The sequence below is a fragment of the Cololabis saira genome, chromosome 21 (assembly GCF_033807715.1).
Source record: "Cololabis saira isolate AMF1-May2022 chromosome 21, fColSai1.1, whole genome shotgun sequence".
Classification (NCBI taxonomy): Eukaryota; Metazoa; Chordata; class Actinopteri; order Beloniformes; family Belonidae; genus Cololabis; species Cololabis saira.
In genome coordinates, this window is record NC_084607.1 from 9,312,666 (window position 1) to 9,326,928 (window position 14,263).

The following is a 14,263-nucleotide window of genomic DNA, read 5'->3' on the forward strand; positions in this document are numbered from 1 at the left end:
CTTATTAACATATATACAATAAAAAAAAGGTGCAGCAGTATGAGGTAGGTATGGTTAATGAAAGGTGCATTGTTACAGCATATGATTGAGGTTATTATTATTATTATTATTATTATTATTATTATTATTATTATCAGTAGTAGTAGTAGTAGTAGTATTTGTATCATTATTGTTATTATTACTATTGCACAGTGATTGATTACTCTGAGACTCTGACTGCTGAGTGTTTGTAGCTGATGTAGGTAAAAACAACTTGAAATTCTCAACTTCAATAGTATCACTATAGTGACAGTAGTTATGTCTAACTGCCACTCTGGAATAATTATTGTTTTTTGAAATAATAAAAGATATTCTTGGTAAAAAGGGATATCTTTATTTAAATATTGGTTCTGTTTATACGCGTTGTCACGAATATTCATATAGTCGCCAAATTTCTCATTCAATTGAATATATCATCCATTTCCTTTGTCATGGTTTTAGTCTGAATACTAATGTCACACAATTTCACGAATTCTCGATCTAAAATAACCTAAAATATTTATTTCTTAATAGTTTTCTTCTATGCAATTTATGCAATAAATAAAAGTATATTCTTGCTTTCACATGTTTGCCAAAAAACTAGAAATTTCTAAATATACAGGCCGTTATGGTTGGATTGTTACACACACAACTTTGAACATGCCAGACAGGGAATTTGACTCCGGTTATTTTGCTCACTGTACAGTAAATAAGCAAATGATCTTATTAACAAATATACAATTTAAAAAAAAGTGAAAGGTGTAGCAGTATGAGGTAGGCATGGTTAATGAAAGGTGCATTGTTACAGCATATGATTGAGGTTATTATTATTGTTATTATAATTATTGTTATTGCACAGTGATCGATTACTCTGAGACTCTATGACTGTTGAGTTTGTAGCTGAAAACAACATGAAATTCTCAACTTCAATAGTATCACTATAGTGACAGTAGTTATGTCTAACTGCCACTCTGGATTAATTATTGTTTTGAAAAAAATAAAAAATATGCTTGGTAAGAAGGGATGCACAATTTTGAGATGTTAGTAGTTTACCTACATGCTTTGGTCTATCAAAGATGTTGTGGGTTATTTTATTTTAAATTACAAAAAAAAGAACAAAAAACATTAAAACTAAAGATTTTTTCATGATAAGCTTCTTCACATCTCTTGCATCTCACTAAAAGCAACTGGATCTCAGGCATCTATTGTAACATGGCAAGCTTGTGAGGTAGATCTGCCTCAAAGGGTTGCAGATAAACAGAATAAAACAACCCAGGCCTAACATAATAAACCAGTGTAAGGAAGAGCACAAAAAACAGATACAAGAGAAGATGCCGAGGAACACTTTTTAATCAAAGCTTAATTGTGTTGACAAACACGCGATCGTCCTCTCAAAAAAAGTTTCTTGAAAAACAGTTAAACATAGACTACATGCCACGGAAAGGCACTTCACTATAACTCGAACACATGACTCAAAAATGGATAGACATTTTTGTTTTTAATGTGCGTCTAGCTGTGAATCACAACAGTGCCTTAAAAAAAAAAAAAAAAAAAAGCTTTTAGTTTTGTAGATAAACAAAATGCAACGGTACAAACACACTCAGCAGAATTCTTAAGGAAAAACACACCAAGTTTTGATATTACAACAAGTTAGGAGCTCCGAGAAGAAACAACACAGCTTAGATTAGATTTTTTTTTTTTTTTTTTTTTACTGACAGCATCATTTAATACGACTCTATTGCTGGACTTGAATTACAGGAACATCAGTCTTGATGGTTTATGTACAATGACTTTCTCTGAGCCGTCTGTGCTGAACAAACTGTTGAACTCTCTCCACATCATGAAGTCCTAAACAACCCGTCAGGACCATCCGTACACTTTCTGTTCATTTTAAATCAAATCCTCCCTCCTTTTAAATCAAATCCTTACAGTTTGGTGCTTGGGTCGTCCTCTGATATGAACTGCAGTAACTTGGCTGCACATACTATTCAATGACATCGACTTATTTTCCCCTTTAGTTGTCCCATCTGCTCTTTCTACGTTTTGGTGGGTCGGGAACAGCAAAGCTATCATCTCCTCTGTCCCTTCCCTCTCTACTCCCCCTGTCTCCACCATCCCTATCACCCCTCGAGTCATCTCTGTCCCTCTTGCTTCCGTCACCGTTACGGGCATCGCCGTGGCGGCTGCTGCTGCTGCTGCTGCTGCTTTGGCGATCCCGATCCCCGTGACGATCCCGATCCCCGTGGCGGTCTCGATCGCTGTGGCGATCCCGATCTCTATCTCTATCTCCACGCCGGTCCCGGTCTCCGTGGCGATCCTCGCCACTATGCCGATCGCTCCTGACGCTGTGGCGATGGTCTTCGTGGCGGCCGCGGTCGTCCCCGTGTCTGTCCCGTGAGCTCTCTTTCGGGGAGGGAGGTGCAGGTGGAGGAGGGCTAGTGTGCGGCACGCTCGTTGGAACGACGGGCACGGAGCTCAGCGAGCCGGCGCTCATGAAACCCGCCATTGAGAACATATCTCCCTTAGACCGTTCTGAACCATTGGCAGCCTCTGTCGGTACAGAGCTCAGGCTGCCGGCACTCGTCCAGCCAGAGGTGCTGCTGGACTTGGCACTGAGCTTCGGAGGGCCACTGGACGCAGCCACAAAGTGGCTCTTATACTGAGCCTGGAGGAAAAAGAAAATAAAAGATTAGTTATCTGGGAGGCAAAAAAAAAAAAAAGTCACATCAAAACTCTGATGAAAGGTTTTATTATCTTAAAAAATACCTGCAGGGGCTGAATCCTTCTAATATGTAATTTACTGCTAGTGTTCACAATGAGCTACTTTCTTTAACCATCTGCTCACAGTGTTTGATCAATATCTATTATACAGTATGAAAAGATTATGCCAAGTTTTTACTAACTATTAAAGAAAAATTCAGAAAACAAAAAACTACTTTCTCTGAAAGAGTGTCTGCCATCTAAAGTATCTAAAGAAACAAAACTAAAAAGTGATTGAATGTTAGTTTCATTCCATGTATGAAATTAATAAATGAAGAATGACACACATGGCAGACTCTTTCAATGTAACATTAAATGTTAAGCAAAAAAAAAAAAAAAGAAATAGATATGGTCAGTACCTGGAAGGCTTGTTTCAGTGCAGACATACGATCCCCCATTGCCCCAGTAGTTGGCTTGGTATAACTTTCATAGCTACTGGTGGAAGAAGAGAAGCTGCTTCGTTCCTGCCAAGACAAGTAAAGCCCACTAATTATGACAGGAATTTCTCCTGATGGGCTTTTTGTTCCTCATCTTTACAGTGCATCTAATCCTTCCATTCATTCTCCAGTAATTAGTAACTCACAGAGGTATCGGACCCCAGGCCTGGTCTCTCTTTGTAACCAAGACCACCTCCACCAATGTTCATCTTCTTCCCTTTGCCACCCTTGAATCGGGATTTCCTGAACCAGGGATTCTAGGGAGGAAGAGGAAGAAAAAAAAAGGACATTTAAATTAAATACAGTGTTGAGTTCACTTACATCTTGGTTGTGGGAGTCCATAACTAATTGATCTCACCTGCATGGCTAAATCCATGATTTCTTTGTTAACGGCTTGATTAGCCCCCTCCAAATTCCTGACCAGGTCTCCAGCGAATGTGGTGTCTTTGTTGGTGAGGAGGGTGTAGGCGACGCCCTTTTCTCCGGCACGACCCGTACGACCGATCCTGTGAGTGTGCGTGTCGATGTCTCGTGCCACGTCGTAGTTCACTACCGTGCGAATGGACGGGATGTCCAGACCACGAGCTGGGGGGGAAGGGGTTAAAGAGAGGAAGGTTATTTTTATTGTCATTTCACAAAACCGAGTACTAAAATATGGACATCAGCAGAGGTATCAAGTAACGAAGTACAAATACTTTGTTACCTTACTTAAGTAGAAATTTTGGTTATTTATACTTCACTGGAGAAATTATTTTTCAGACGACTTTTTACTTTTACTCCTTACATTTTCACGCAATTATCTGTACTTTTTACTCCTTACATTTTAAAAAACAGCCTCGTTACTCTATTTCATTTCAGCCTTTAAAAAAAACTATCCAGTTAAATTGCTCCATCCGGATAGAGTGAATTTGGTTGTGGTTGTTTCAGATGTTCTTGTCCAGTTTTGTTCTTACATCCGTTCCCTCAGATTCCTGCAACTAAACTTGGATGTACATTCCAATAAAGGTTAGGATAAATGATAACATGCCTCTGAAGTTTGACTTTTTGCACCATAACAATACTTATAGGCAACTAGTCATCATATCTTCTGCTCTCTGAAACACATGTTAATGCTCAATAGTACACATATATGGTTCTTTAATATATTTGCATTATACTAAGATGCATTCATTTTCAATGGCTTTTGTCCTTAATGGCTTTTTTCCCCCTTACATTACTTTTACTTTTATACTTTAAGTCGTTTTGAAACCAGTACTTTTATACTTTTACTTGAGTAAAAAACTTGAGTTGATACTTCAACTTCTACAGGAGTATTTTTAAACTCTAGTATCTATACTTCTACCTGAGTAATGAATGTGAATACTTTTGACACCTCTGGACATCAGTTCATTTGACTACTAAAAATGAACAGGACTAAAAGAACTGGAGGGAAAGGTTTCTTTCTCTCCAATTCTTTCAGTCCATCTCTTTAACGCACCGGCTACGTCGGTGGCCACCAGCACAGGCAAGTTCTTCTTCTTGAAGTCGCTGATGACCTTGTTCCTCTCACTCTGATCCATGTCTCCATGCAGGAGGCCCAGGCTGTAACCCTCCTGTATCAGGTTATTAGCCAGTTCCTCACTGTTGGCCTTCTTGGTGACAAAAATGAGCACCGAGCCAGTGGAGGTGAACTCGACCAGCCGCCGGGTCAGCCAGTTCCACTTATCTGATCCGCTGAGCAGCAGCTCCACCACTTGAGTCACATCTTCATTGGCCTTTTTCAGACACAAACAAAAGATACACATAAGATTTCTTTTTTTTTTTGACCGAGATAAATATCTGCACATTTTAACCTTGAGCTTCAAGTACAAAACACTTTAAAAAATATATATAAGTAAATAAAAACACACCTGTCCCATTCTATTGCAAAACCTTTAGAGAACATTGTATATAATACCACACTAACATATTAAAGACATTTGTGAGATGTACATTACCTCTCCAATGTCTCCTTGCACCACACGAATAGGATCGACCAGTATGTCTCTTGCCAACCTCTCAATTTTCTTCCGAAAGGTAGCGCTAAACAGAAGAGCTGCAAAGAGAAATGTATTAAGTAAAATAATAATGAAATTAAGGAGAAAATAAACAACATTTGACATTCTAAGAAATGTACTTACTCTGCCGGTCTGGACGAACATGACTGGCAATAGATCTAACTTGATATTCTAAAAAAAGGATCAACAAAAGTCATTTTAACATTCTGTTAAATCATTTAAAATGCAATTCATGAAGAATTTGTTAAAGCACTAGTTAAGTCATCCCACCAAAGCCCATGTCAAACATGCGATCTGCCTCATCAAACACCAGATAGGACACTCGCTGCAGAGACGTGGCCTTCTTTTTAACGTGGTCAATCAAACGGCCCTGATGAAGAACAGAAATCAGGGGTAAAAACCTTAATTCTTGCATGAAAGAAGATTTTTTTCCAAATGGTTCAGAAAAGTGTTATATATCTTACAGGAGTGCACACTACAATCTCTGCTCCCTCCTGCAGAGCCTTGGCCTGCTCCCACATGCTGCCTCCTCCATAGACGGCCACGGAACGCAGCGAGTAGGCTTTCCCGAAACGCTTGCATTCTGCGTGTATCTAGCATGGATTTAAAGCAGAACCAGATGTCTCAGCAATTTAGTTTTAGTTAATTGTACATACACTTTGACCAACCAGCACTCAAACTTTCTTCCAAATTGTCCTTACCTGCTGGCAAAGCTCTCTTGTAGGGCACACAATGATAGCAATGGGCCCTTCTCCAGCTTCCAGCTCCTTCTGATCCATGATATGAACCAGCATTGGCCAAATAAAAGCTGCCGTTTTGCCACTGCCAGTTTTTGCAATGCCAATCATGTCACGTCCAGACAGAGCAATTGGAACACCCTTGAAACCGGATCAGAACCATTACTCATCACATCAGAATTCACACATTATTTTCAAATATGCAGAAATCATAATAATCAATCGCTCCATACCTGGCACTGAATTGGTGTGGGCTGAGTGTACTCTGACTTCCGAATTTGGTGCATCAGCTGCTCATCAAAACCAAAGTGGGCAAAGCTGGTGCAAGGTTTTGGAGGGGCAGCACCAGATACCTAAGAAGGGGAAGGAGAAATAATTGTCTTAAAAGTCTTTCTTTTACAATCAGTCCAAATGAAAAACAAAATAACTACATCACAATGGTTAAAGCGTGTATGCACAATTTGATTAGTTGTATAATTTGTAATTGCAGCTTCATTTTTTTCCCGTATCCCTACTTGAAAAGATCGATGGACTTACTCGCAAGTTCAGCTTGTGCCTCAACTCCAACATTTGAGTGCCATTAAGACAACTGAGCTCCTCATGCTCGTTGTAAAAGTTTTTCTCAAAGGGTGGGTAATCTATCTGTTAAACAAAAGACAAAATAGGTTAAAAAATTCCCAAGAAATGTATTTATATTACACCAGTCTTATAAGATTACCATTAAAAGGGCTGTTTTCAGGCTGAATTGTCAACTGTACCTCTGAGTGGTCGATAGGAGGAAGCGGCAGGATGATTTTCTTAGTTGTGGAGGGAAGCGGGTTCCCATCACTGTCATACTCAATGTTTTCATCCTCTTCTTCTAGGGTCAAGCCAGCTGTGGGATTCTCTGCCATGTAGCGGAAGTAAGCTTCCTGCAGAAAGTACAGCATTTCATGTGGAAAAAACAGATGGAGTTTGCCTCTTCCTAGAGTTTCCAGACACCAGTGACCGACCAAGCATTCAACATAAGAACAGATGGAAAATCATAACATTGTGCACAATCTGTCATGAACAACTGTCACTCGCTCACATACAGTATCTCAAATTTTTTGGGAAATAAAAAAAATGCATGAGAAAAACAACTCTACAACACTGATCCTAAATGTAACCTGCAAGGTCATAAAGGGAAAGACCTCTTTGACCAGCAGTGTGAAACTTTGGAGATCTCACTCACTTGTTCATCTTCTTCTTCAATGTCATCACGAATTCCCCTGAAATGACAAGCGGAGAAAAAAAACTTCCCTGCGGCTCGTTCATACACCAAAAGAAAGCCCACACCCAAGAATAACTAAGCTGTGTCTGCTTAACTGAAATATATATTTAACCAGCAAAGGCATAACTAAATGTTTACAATTGGTGCCAGTCACTGGTAAAACTCAGAACTAAGTACATTTTACCCATGTTAAACTACATGTGGGGTGAAAGTTAAAGCAGCACAAAGTCATTTTTGTAATTTTATGTTAAATGCATGTATGCATGGAAGTTAATTAGCTTTTACAAAACTGTCCATGTTGCTTGGTTCCTTTTTTTTTTCTTTTGTCATTACTTTCTTGGATTTCTTATATCATCATCGTAATACTGACAGTGACTTTCATTGTTACCGACATGCGACGTCATGCTGTAAAAGGTTGTTTCAGAAGACGACCAGGATAGGAGGAACGTTGCTTTGGCTGCCCTTTACATAATAATTCATAAGGGACAGACAAAACTTCCAAAAACAAAATATCCTTCAAATAAAACGTAATCCGTTACTGAAAAGCGAGAAAAAAAAAAAAGAAAAAAAAGAACTTTGTGCTGCTTTAAATATAAATTATCAGCATGAGCACCCTACATTGATCTCCTTATGTATTTTCTAACAGGTATAATCATTTAATTGTGGGCAGTTTTTTTTTATGTCAAAATATTTTTTTCACAAGGATCTTATAAAAACCCCTAAGGAAATAAGAAAAAGCAGATGCAGACACGTACTTATCTGACTTCTTTTCTTTCTCTTCTAGTTTTCTCATGTCTTTAGCTGCTTGGTTCTGAGGAGAAAAAAGAGATTTGTTAACGATTGTATTTATTATAGTTTGTCTCTGTGTGGACCTAGGTTTATACTTCTTTGTAAGATGGATGCAGAACTGGTGATAGAGCCTTTAGAAGTGATTTATGCCTGTTTAAGCATTTATACATTTCACACGTCTAAATGCATTTTCTCACATGCTACACAGGTCTAAATGCACATCTGACTCCATCAGTGGTAGCCAGACCTGCAAACCTCTAGTTGGTAGCAGGGTTTCAAGGCTGATGCTTCAAATAATTGTGAACATATTTAACTCCATTTCTACAAACCCGCTGGGAAGTAATCTTAAAGATTATTCAACTATCTTTAAGAGGAGAGTTTGTATGATGTTTGATGGTTCAATATTTGAGCAACTCATTACCCTAAATAGTGCCAAGCTATGTTGCAGTCTGTGTGGAAGTTACGGTGGAAGCTCGACGTACATCTCAAAATTGACCATGAATTGCCTTTAAATGCAATTATTTTCTCACCTCAACCTCTGCCATGAAAGCATCCAGCGGGTCATCTTCGCTATCTGAGCCACCGCCCGACTGCATCTGCTGCCTTGTGGGCGAGTTCTCAGCTGGAATATATGGCAGATCCACGTTGCTGCTGGACTCCTCTTCATCATCTTCAAAATATCTACAAATACAGTGTTGGACATTATTTCAAAGCCACAGTTCGTGTCACACACTCATGATACCGTAGCTACTACTCACGCATTTTCCTCATCAAAGTTAGATCTTTTGGACCCTATTTTATAGAATGATGGGAGCTGCTGGCTCTGCCCATATCCTCCACTTGATCCAGGGGGACCAAATGTTGTGACTGATTTCTGAGGAACAGAAGGCTCCTCTTTTTTTCCTGCAAGAGAAAATCCTCCAAAGCCAAATCCTCGCTTCGTACCCGGACCACCTTTACTCCAGTTCATGGCTGTGCTGAGGGAAAAAAAGAAAGGAGATAAGTTTTTAAAGTTTGAAAACTAATCTAAAACAAAAAACATCTGATCCAGCACTTATCTCCAACATGAACATCTCATTAAAGAATGTTTTTGTCTATATCTACCATCAACATAAGGCAAGCCTGGGAAGGTGAACATGGCATTGAAATTGAGGATGAAACATGGCGGGAAGTATTAACTGGTATAAAATCATGCTCTGTTAATGCTAGACTCCAACTGATCCAGTACAAGGTTGTTCATAAATTATACTTCTCCAAGACAAAACTGCACAGAATTTTTCCAAAGTTTCTCTACTTTGTAATAGATGCAACACTATGGAAGGGACTATTGCCCATCTTTTTCGGTCTTCCTCGAAACTGTACACTTTTTGGTCTCTCATCTTTCAGTGGTTTTCCTCTGTCTTCATAATTACTATAACACCTGATCCTGAAACCGCTCTATTTGGACATTTTGCTACTATGGACAACTTGGACTCCAACATAGGTTTTGCCCTGACACTTGGCATGATGATCGCCAAGAGATGTATCCTAAAACTGGAAATCTGACTCAGCCCCCAAGTTTGAGGCTTGGTTGAGGGAACTCATAAGCGTTTTACGTGTTGAAAGACTGAGACATGATCCGGCAATCTTCTGAAGTTCTCCAGGATATTGAACCCAGTACTAGAGCATATTAAGGACCCTTCTTTTCTCTTGTCCTACCCTGCTTGTGAACTTTTTTGATAGGTTGGTCTGTAGTGCAGTGGAACTGGTGACACCGTTGTAACTATTTTCTGCCCCTCCTTGGTTTAATTTAATTTATATATACACACAGGGCTGTCTCAGAAAATTAGAATATTGTTGATTTTCTGTAATGCAATTACAAAAACAAAAATGTCATAAATTCTGGATTAATTACAAATCAACTGAAATATTGCAAGCCTCTTATTATTTTAATATTGGTGATCATGGCTTACAGCTTAAGAAAACTCAAATATCCTATCTCAAAAAATTTGAATATTCTGGGAATCTTAAGCCATAATCAGCAATATTAAAATAATAAAAGGCTTGCAATATATCAGTTGATTTGTAATGAATCCAGAATGTATGACATTTTTTTTTTATTGCATTACAGAAAATAAAGAACTTTATCACAATATTCTAATTTTCTGAGACAGTCCTGTATACACACATATACATTTTTTGTATTATTGTTTTATTATTATTTTTAGTTATTATTGTGTTTAATTGTGTCTTTGTCTATTTATCTTTGTTGTTACTTTACTGTCCTGTTTGATTGCTTTGGTTTGATGTAAAAGATTTATAAATAAAATGTTCACAAAAAAAAAAATGTTTTTGTCATGTTTTAGTCAAAAGAAACCATTTACAACCTCACTATAATGGGTGGTGACAGTTCATTACTGATAAATAAATAAATAGGTAGCACCATATTGATTTTGATTAATAGCTACTTAAATTAACAATTTTTCATGCATTTGCTTATTAAATTTCCAACCTCAACTTCCCATGCACAAAATGTCAGAGTTGTATACATTCAATTTATGATGAGTGTTGTCATTAACACAAAAAATTGATAAAAGATACTTAAAAAACGAAATCTACCAATTGTTTTCATGACACAAAAGCGGAGATTCAATGACGAAAGCGCCTTTAAGAAGCAGCTTGTTGGCCTTTAGCGTATTGCACCGATACGAAGGCATATAATAACCAAATCATATGTAGTTTGGAGCCTGATGATGAACATTTAACCAGTTTATTAACAATAATATGATCCTGCAGCATTAGCTGCAGCTCAGGCCGCGAGGCCGGACTGAGGCAGCAGGAGCTCGTGGAAACAAACGAGCTGAACTGAAGGAACTCTGGTCACCTGAGACTCGTTTTGACGACTTTAGGGATCAATTTTAAGCATGGCCTGTTAAAGAAAATAAAAGCGTGTTTATTTACCGGTAGATGATTCTCTGTTTGTATCAGATGAGATTCCGAGGCGGTTGCGTCATCAGTGTGCGCTCGACGTTTCCATGTGGGCGTGTCCAAGCAGTTTGTATTAATGTGTGTTTTTATTTATTTTATATATTTTATATTCATATATAGCCTATATATATATATATATATATATATATATATATATATATATATATATATATATATATATATATATATATATATATATATATGGAATAAATAAAAACACACATTAATACAAACTGCTTGTGGATGAAAATACAATACAATATAAGAAAAGGTATCATGAACAAGAGACATACACTGGAAAAAATAAATCTAAGCACATGTAAATATATTTAAATCTGTGATATTAACAATGAAAAATTTAAATTTGTTTGTTTCAGCACTTATAAACTAGTTATTACATTTCTTATCCAAAAACCCATAATCCTCAATAACTAACACAGGAAGTGCCGTCTCAATATCTCCATACGTCCGAGCACTTTTAATCAAATGAATAAGTGGCAGGGGAATGGCTTTACAAACCTTCATAAATTCTGCATGACAATTTAATATATATGGATATATGTTTATTATTGTTTCTTCATGTTATTAAAACAGCTGAGTTTTACACAATCTGCTTCTGCTTCTCTATCATATAGTCGTGTTTTTACATGTATGTGTGTGTATTATAATTAATATATATATATTTGGGTCTTGCAAAATAGTCTACCTATCATACACTGAAAAAAATAAATCTAAGTGCATGTAAATATATCACAAATCTGTGATATTAACAATTAAAAATGAAGTGTGTTGCTTTACATGACTACATCTAGTTTTGAACTTAATCTGCATTTGTTCAAAAAACAAGACATTTTGCATTTTTTCCTTAACAAGCAGTATTTATGTAATCCCAGGCTATCTTTTCATTTTCACACAAACATCAAGCAATGATCTTGTTGTTTTTACTTTTCCTTTAACAATTTTAAAATATTGGGCTGATTGACCAATGTTTAGATGAAACATGCTTTATTTGTTTGAGTAAAACACAGAAGTAAAACATATCTTTCTTGATCTACTTTTAAAAAATTACGGCAACTATTTTGCATGAGATTTTTATGTAGATCAAGAAAGACTAGTTTTTGTATAAACTACTTAATTTTTAGTATGTACAAAATTCATTTGCAAGTAAAGTCAACTTAATTTGGATAAATAAAGTAAACTTAACACAATTAAGTTGACTGTACTTGCAAAATGTATTATTTACATACAAAAAATTAAGTAGTCTATACAAAGACTAGTCTTTCTTGATCTACATAATAATCTCATGCAAAAAGTTGACTTATTTTTTTTAAGTAGATCAAGCACAATATTTGTATCAGTGTACAGATACAGTATGGTAGATATGGCAAGGCAAGTTTATTTGTATAGCACAATTCAACACAAGCTAATTCAAAGTGCTTTACATCAACATTAAAAGCAGCAAGACAATTAAACAGTAAATAACAAATAAAATAAAATAAAATGATAAGAAAATAGGTAAAATAATAAAAAGCACAAGTTGTTAAAAAGTAAGGGCAGTAGAGTACAGCAGGTAAGTATTTAATTTAGGAGTAGGCTTGAGTAAACAGTAATGTTTTTAACCCTGATTTAAAGGAGCTGACAGTTGGAGCAGACCTCAGGTCTACAGGAAGTTTGTTCCACCGGTGAGGAGCAGAATAACTGAACTGCCTCACCTTGCTTGGTTCTGGTTCTTGGGAACTACAACAAACCAGATCCAGATGAACCTCAGGGGTCTGGGAGCTTCATAGGGAACTAACAGATCAACCATGTATTTTGGTCCAAGACCATTCAGTGCTTTGTAGACCAGCAGTTAGATTTTAAAGTCCTTTGACTCACTGGAAGCCAGTGGAGCGATTTCATGACCGGTGTAATATGGTCCAGTTTCCTGGTGTTTGTAAGGACTCTGGCGCTGCTATGGGCCTAATGTATATCCGCTAATAATTTTTTTGCAGTTATTTGACTTAATTTTTTTTTTATAGAGACAAAAAAAAGGTTGAAATAATTTAAAAAACATTGGAAAGAGGGCTTCATTTTTCTCCACTTAAAACAGTGTACCGTATATGATTTTTAGCCAGTAAAAGAATGACATTAACCAAGAGAGACACTGATTTGTCAATTGTATCTATGTAAAAAATAATATTTGAGATTTCTAATTTTGGGATGTCATTCATTTTTAAAGATAGCCAATTTCTGATTTCACGCCAAAAGGTTTGTGATACAGGACACAATAGAAACATATGATCATGTGATTATTCAGATTCATTAAAAAAAGCACAGGGGTCAACTCCAAATTTAAATCTTTGTCTCAAAGATTCCGTGGTTGGATACATTTTATTGATCAATTTAAAATGAGTTTCCTTGACTTTGTGGGGAATGGGCCATTTGAGTGTAGACAAAGTTAAAGAATGTGAAGTTTCAGAATATAACCCTCTGTCTTATGTCTTAAGAGTCGGGCTGAGTAGGTACTAGTGTAAAAGCGCCATTAGTCATTAAATGATCTCAACCGACAGCTGTTATAAACTTGTTATTACATTTCTTATCCAGTAACCCATAATCCTCAATAACTAACACAGGAAGTGCTGTCTCAATATCTCCATATGTCTGAGCACTTTTAATCAAATGAATAAGTGGCAGGGGAATGGCTTTACAAACCTTCATAAATTCTGCATGACAATTTAATATATATGGATATGTTTATTATTGTTTCTTCATGTTATTAAAACAGCTGAGTTTTACACAATCTGCTTCACAATCTGCAATCTGCTTCTTTTACACAATCTGCTTCTGCTGCTTTCATATAGTCGTGTTTTTACATGTATGTGTGTGTATTATAAATATATATATTGTGTGTCTTGCAAAATACTATCATACTCACATGCCAGAATATTCTATTACTGTTAAGCCTAGTATGAATATTAAAATACGCTGAATCATGTGTCTATTATCATGCCTAGATGTATGACATTTGCAGATCCCCCCCGGCCGTGAAATAGTGAAAAAAGTGAAAAAGTTATGACTGATTAAATGCGCTGACACTTAATTGCGCCATCCAGACAGATTTTTTTTTTCCCAACCTCTTTATTGATTTTACAAAAAACAAGGCACATTATACAATTCAGAAGAACATTTGCATCAAAGAACACTGAGCGACCAATGAGTAAAACAAAACAAAGAAGATACAGAACGAAAAAGAAATAAAGGGAATAAACAATAAAATTTAAAAAAAAA

The 14,263-nt window shown here is 36.6% G+C and overlaps 1 protein-coding gene across 2 annotated transcripts; it reads right to left on the reverse strand.

The window, feature by feature from the left end:
* Positions 1-1,352: 1,352 nt before the first annotated feature.
* On the reverse strand, positions 1,353-11,044 carry ddx42 (DEAD (Asp-Glu-Ala-Asp) box helicase 42). Of its 2 annotated transcripts, XM_061711586.1 has the most exons (18): positions 10,970-11,044; positions 8,788-9,006; positions 8,560-8,710; positions 7,996-8,051; positions 7,202-7,238; positions 6,747-6,899; positions 6,526-6,630; positions 6,222-6,341; positions 5,953-6,129; positions 5,716-5,844; positions 5,522-5,621; positions 5,375-5,422; positions 5,192-5,289; positions 4,693-4,969; positions 3,574-3,800; positions 3,362-3,472; positions 3,138-3,242; positions 1,353-2,683 (listed from the first exon to the last, which is right to left on the reverse strand). In XM_061711586.1, the coding sequence occupies exons 2-18, from the start codon at positions 8,997-8,999 to the stop codon at positions 2,033-2,035; spliced, it is 2,757 nt and encodes a 918-aa protein (XP_061567570.1). In that variant the 5' UTR covers positions 9,000-9,006; positions 10,970-11,044; the 3' UTR covers positions 1,353-2,032. The 2 variants fall into 2 exon arrangements, with proteins under 2 accessions (XP_061567570.1, XP_061567571.1); XM_061711587.1 differs by lacking the exons at positions 7,202-7,238; positions 8,788-9,006; positions 10,970-11,044 and having other exon boundaries at positions 8,560-8,642.
* Between the last annotated feature and the right edge of the window lie 3,219 nt (positions 11,045-14,263).

What these genes read in the sequence shown, in the direction of transcription:
- ddx42 (XM_061711586.1), bottom strand. Translation starts at nt 8,999, where the DNA reads ATGAACTGGAGTAAAGGTGGTCCGGGTACGAAGCGAGGATTTGGCTTT. An exon ending in AAAGAAAAGAAGTCAGATAA is followed by an intron (nt 7,239 to 7,995) that starts GTACGTGTCTGC and finishes TTGTCATTTCAG; the next exon opens with GGGAATTCGTGATGACATTG. An exon ending in CTCCTATCGACCACTCAGAG is followed by an intron (nt 6,631 to 6,746) that starts GTACAGTTGACA and finishes TTTGTTTAACAG; the next exon opens with ATAGATTACCCACCCTTTGA.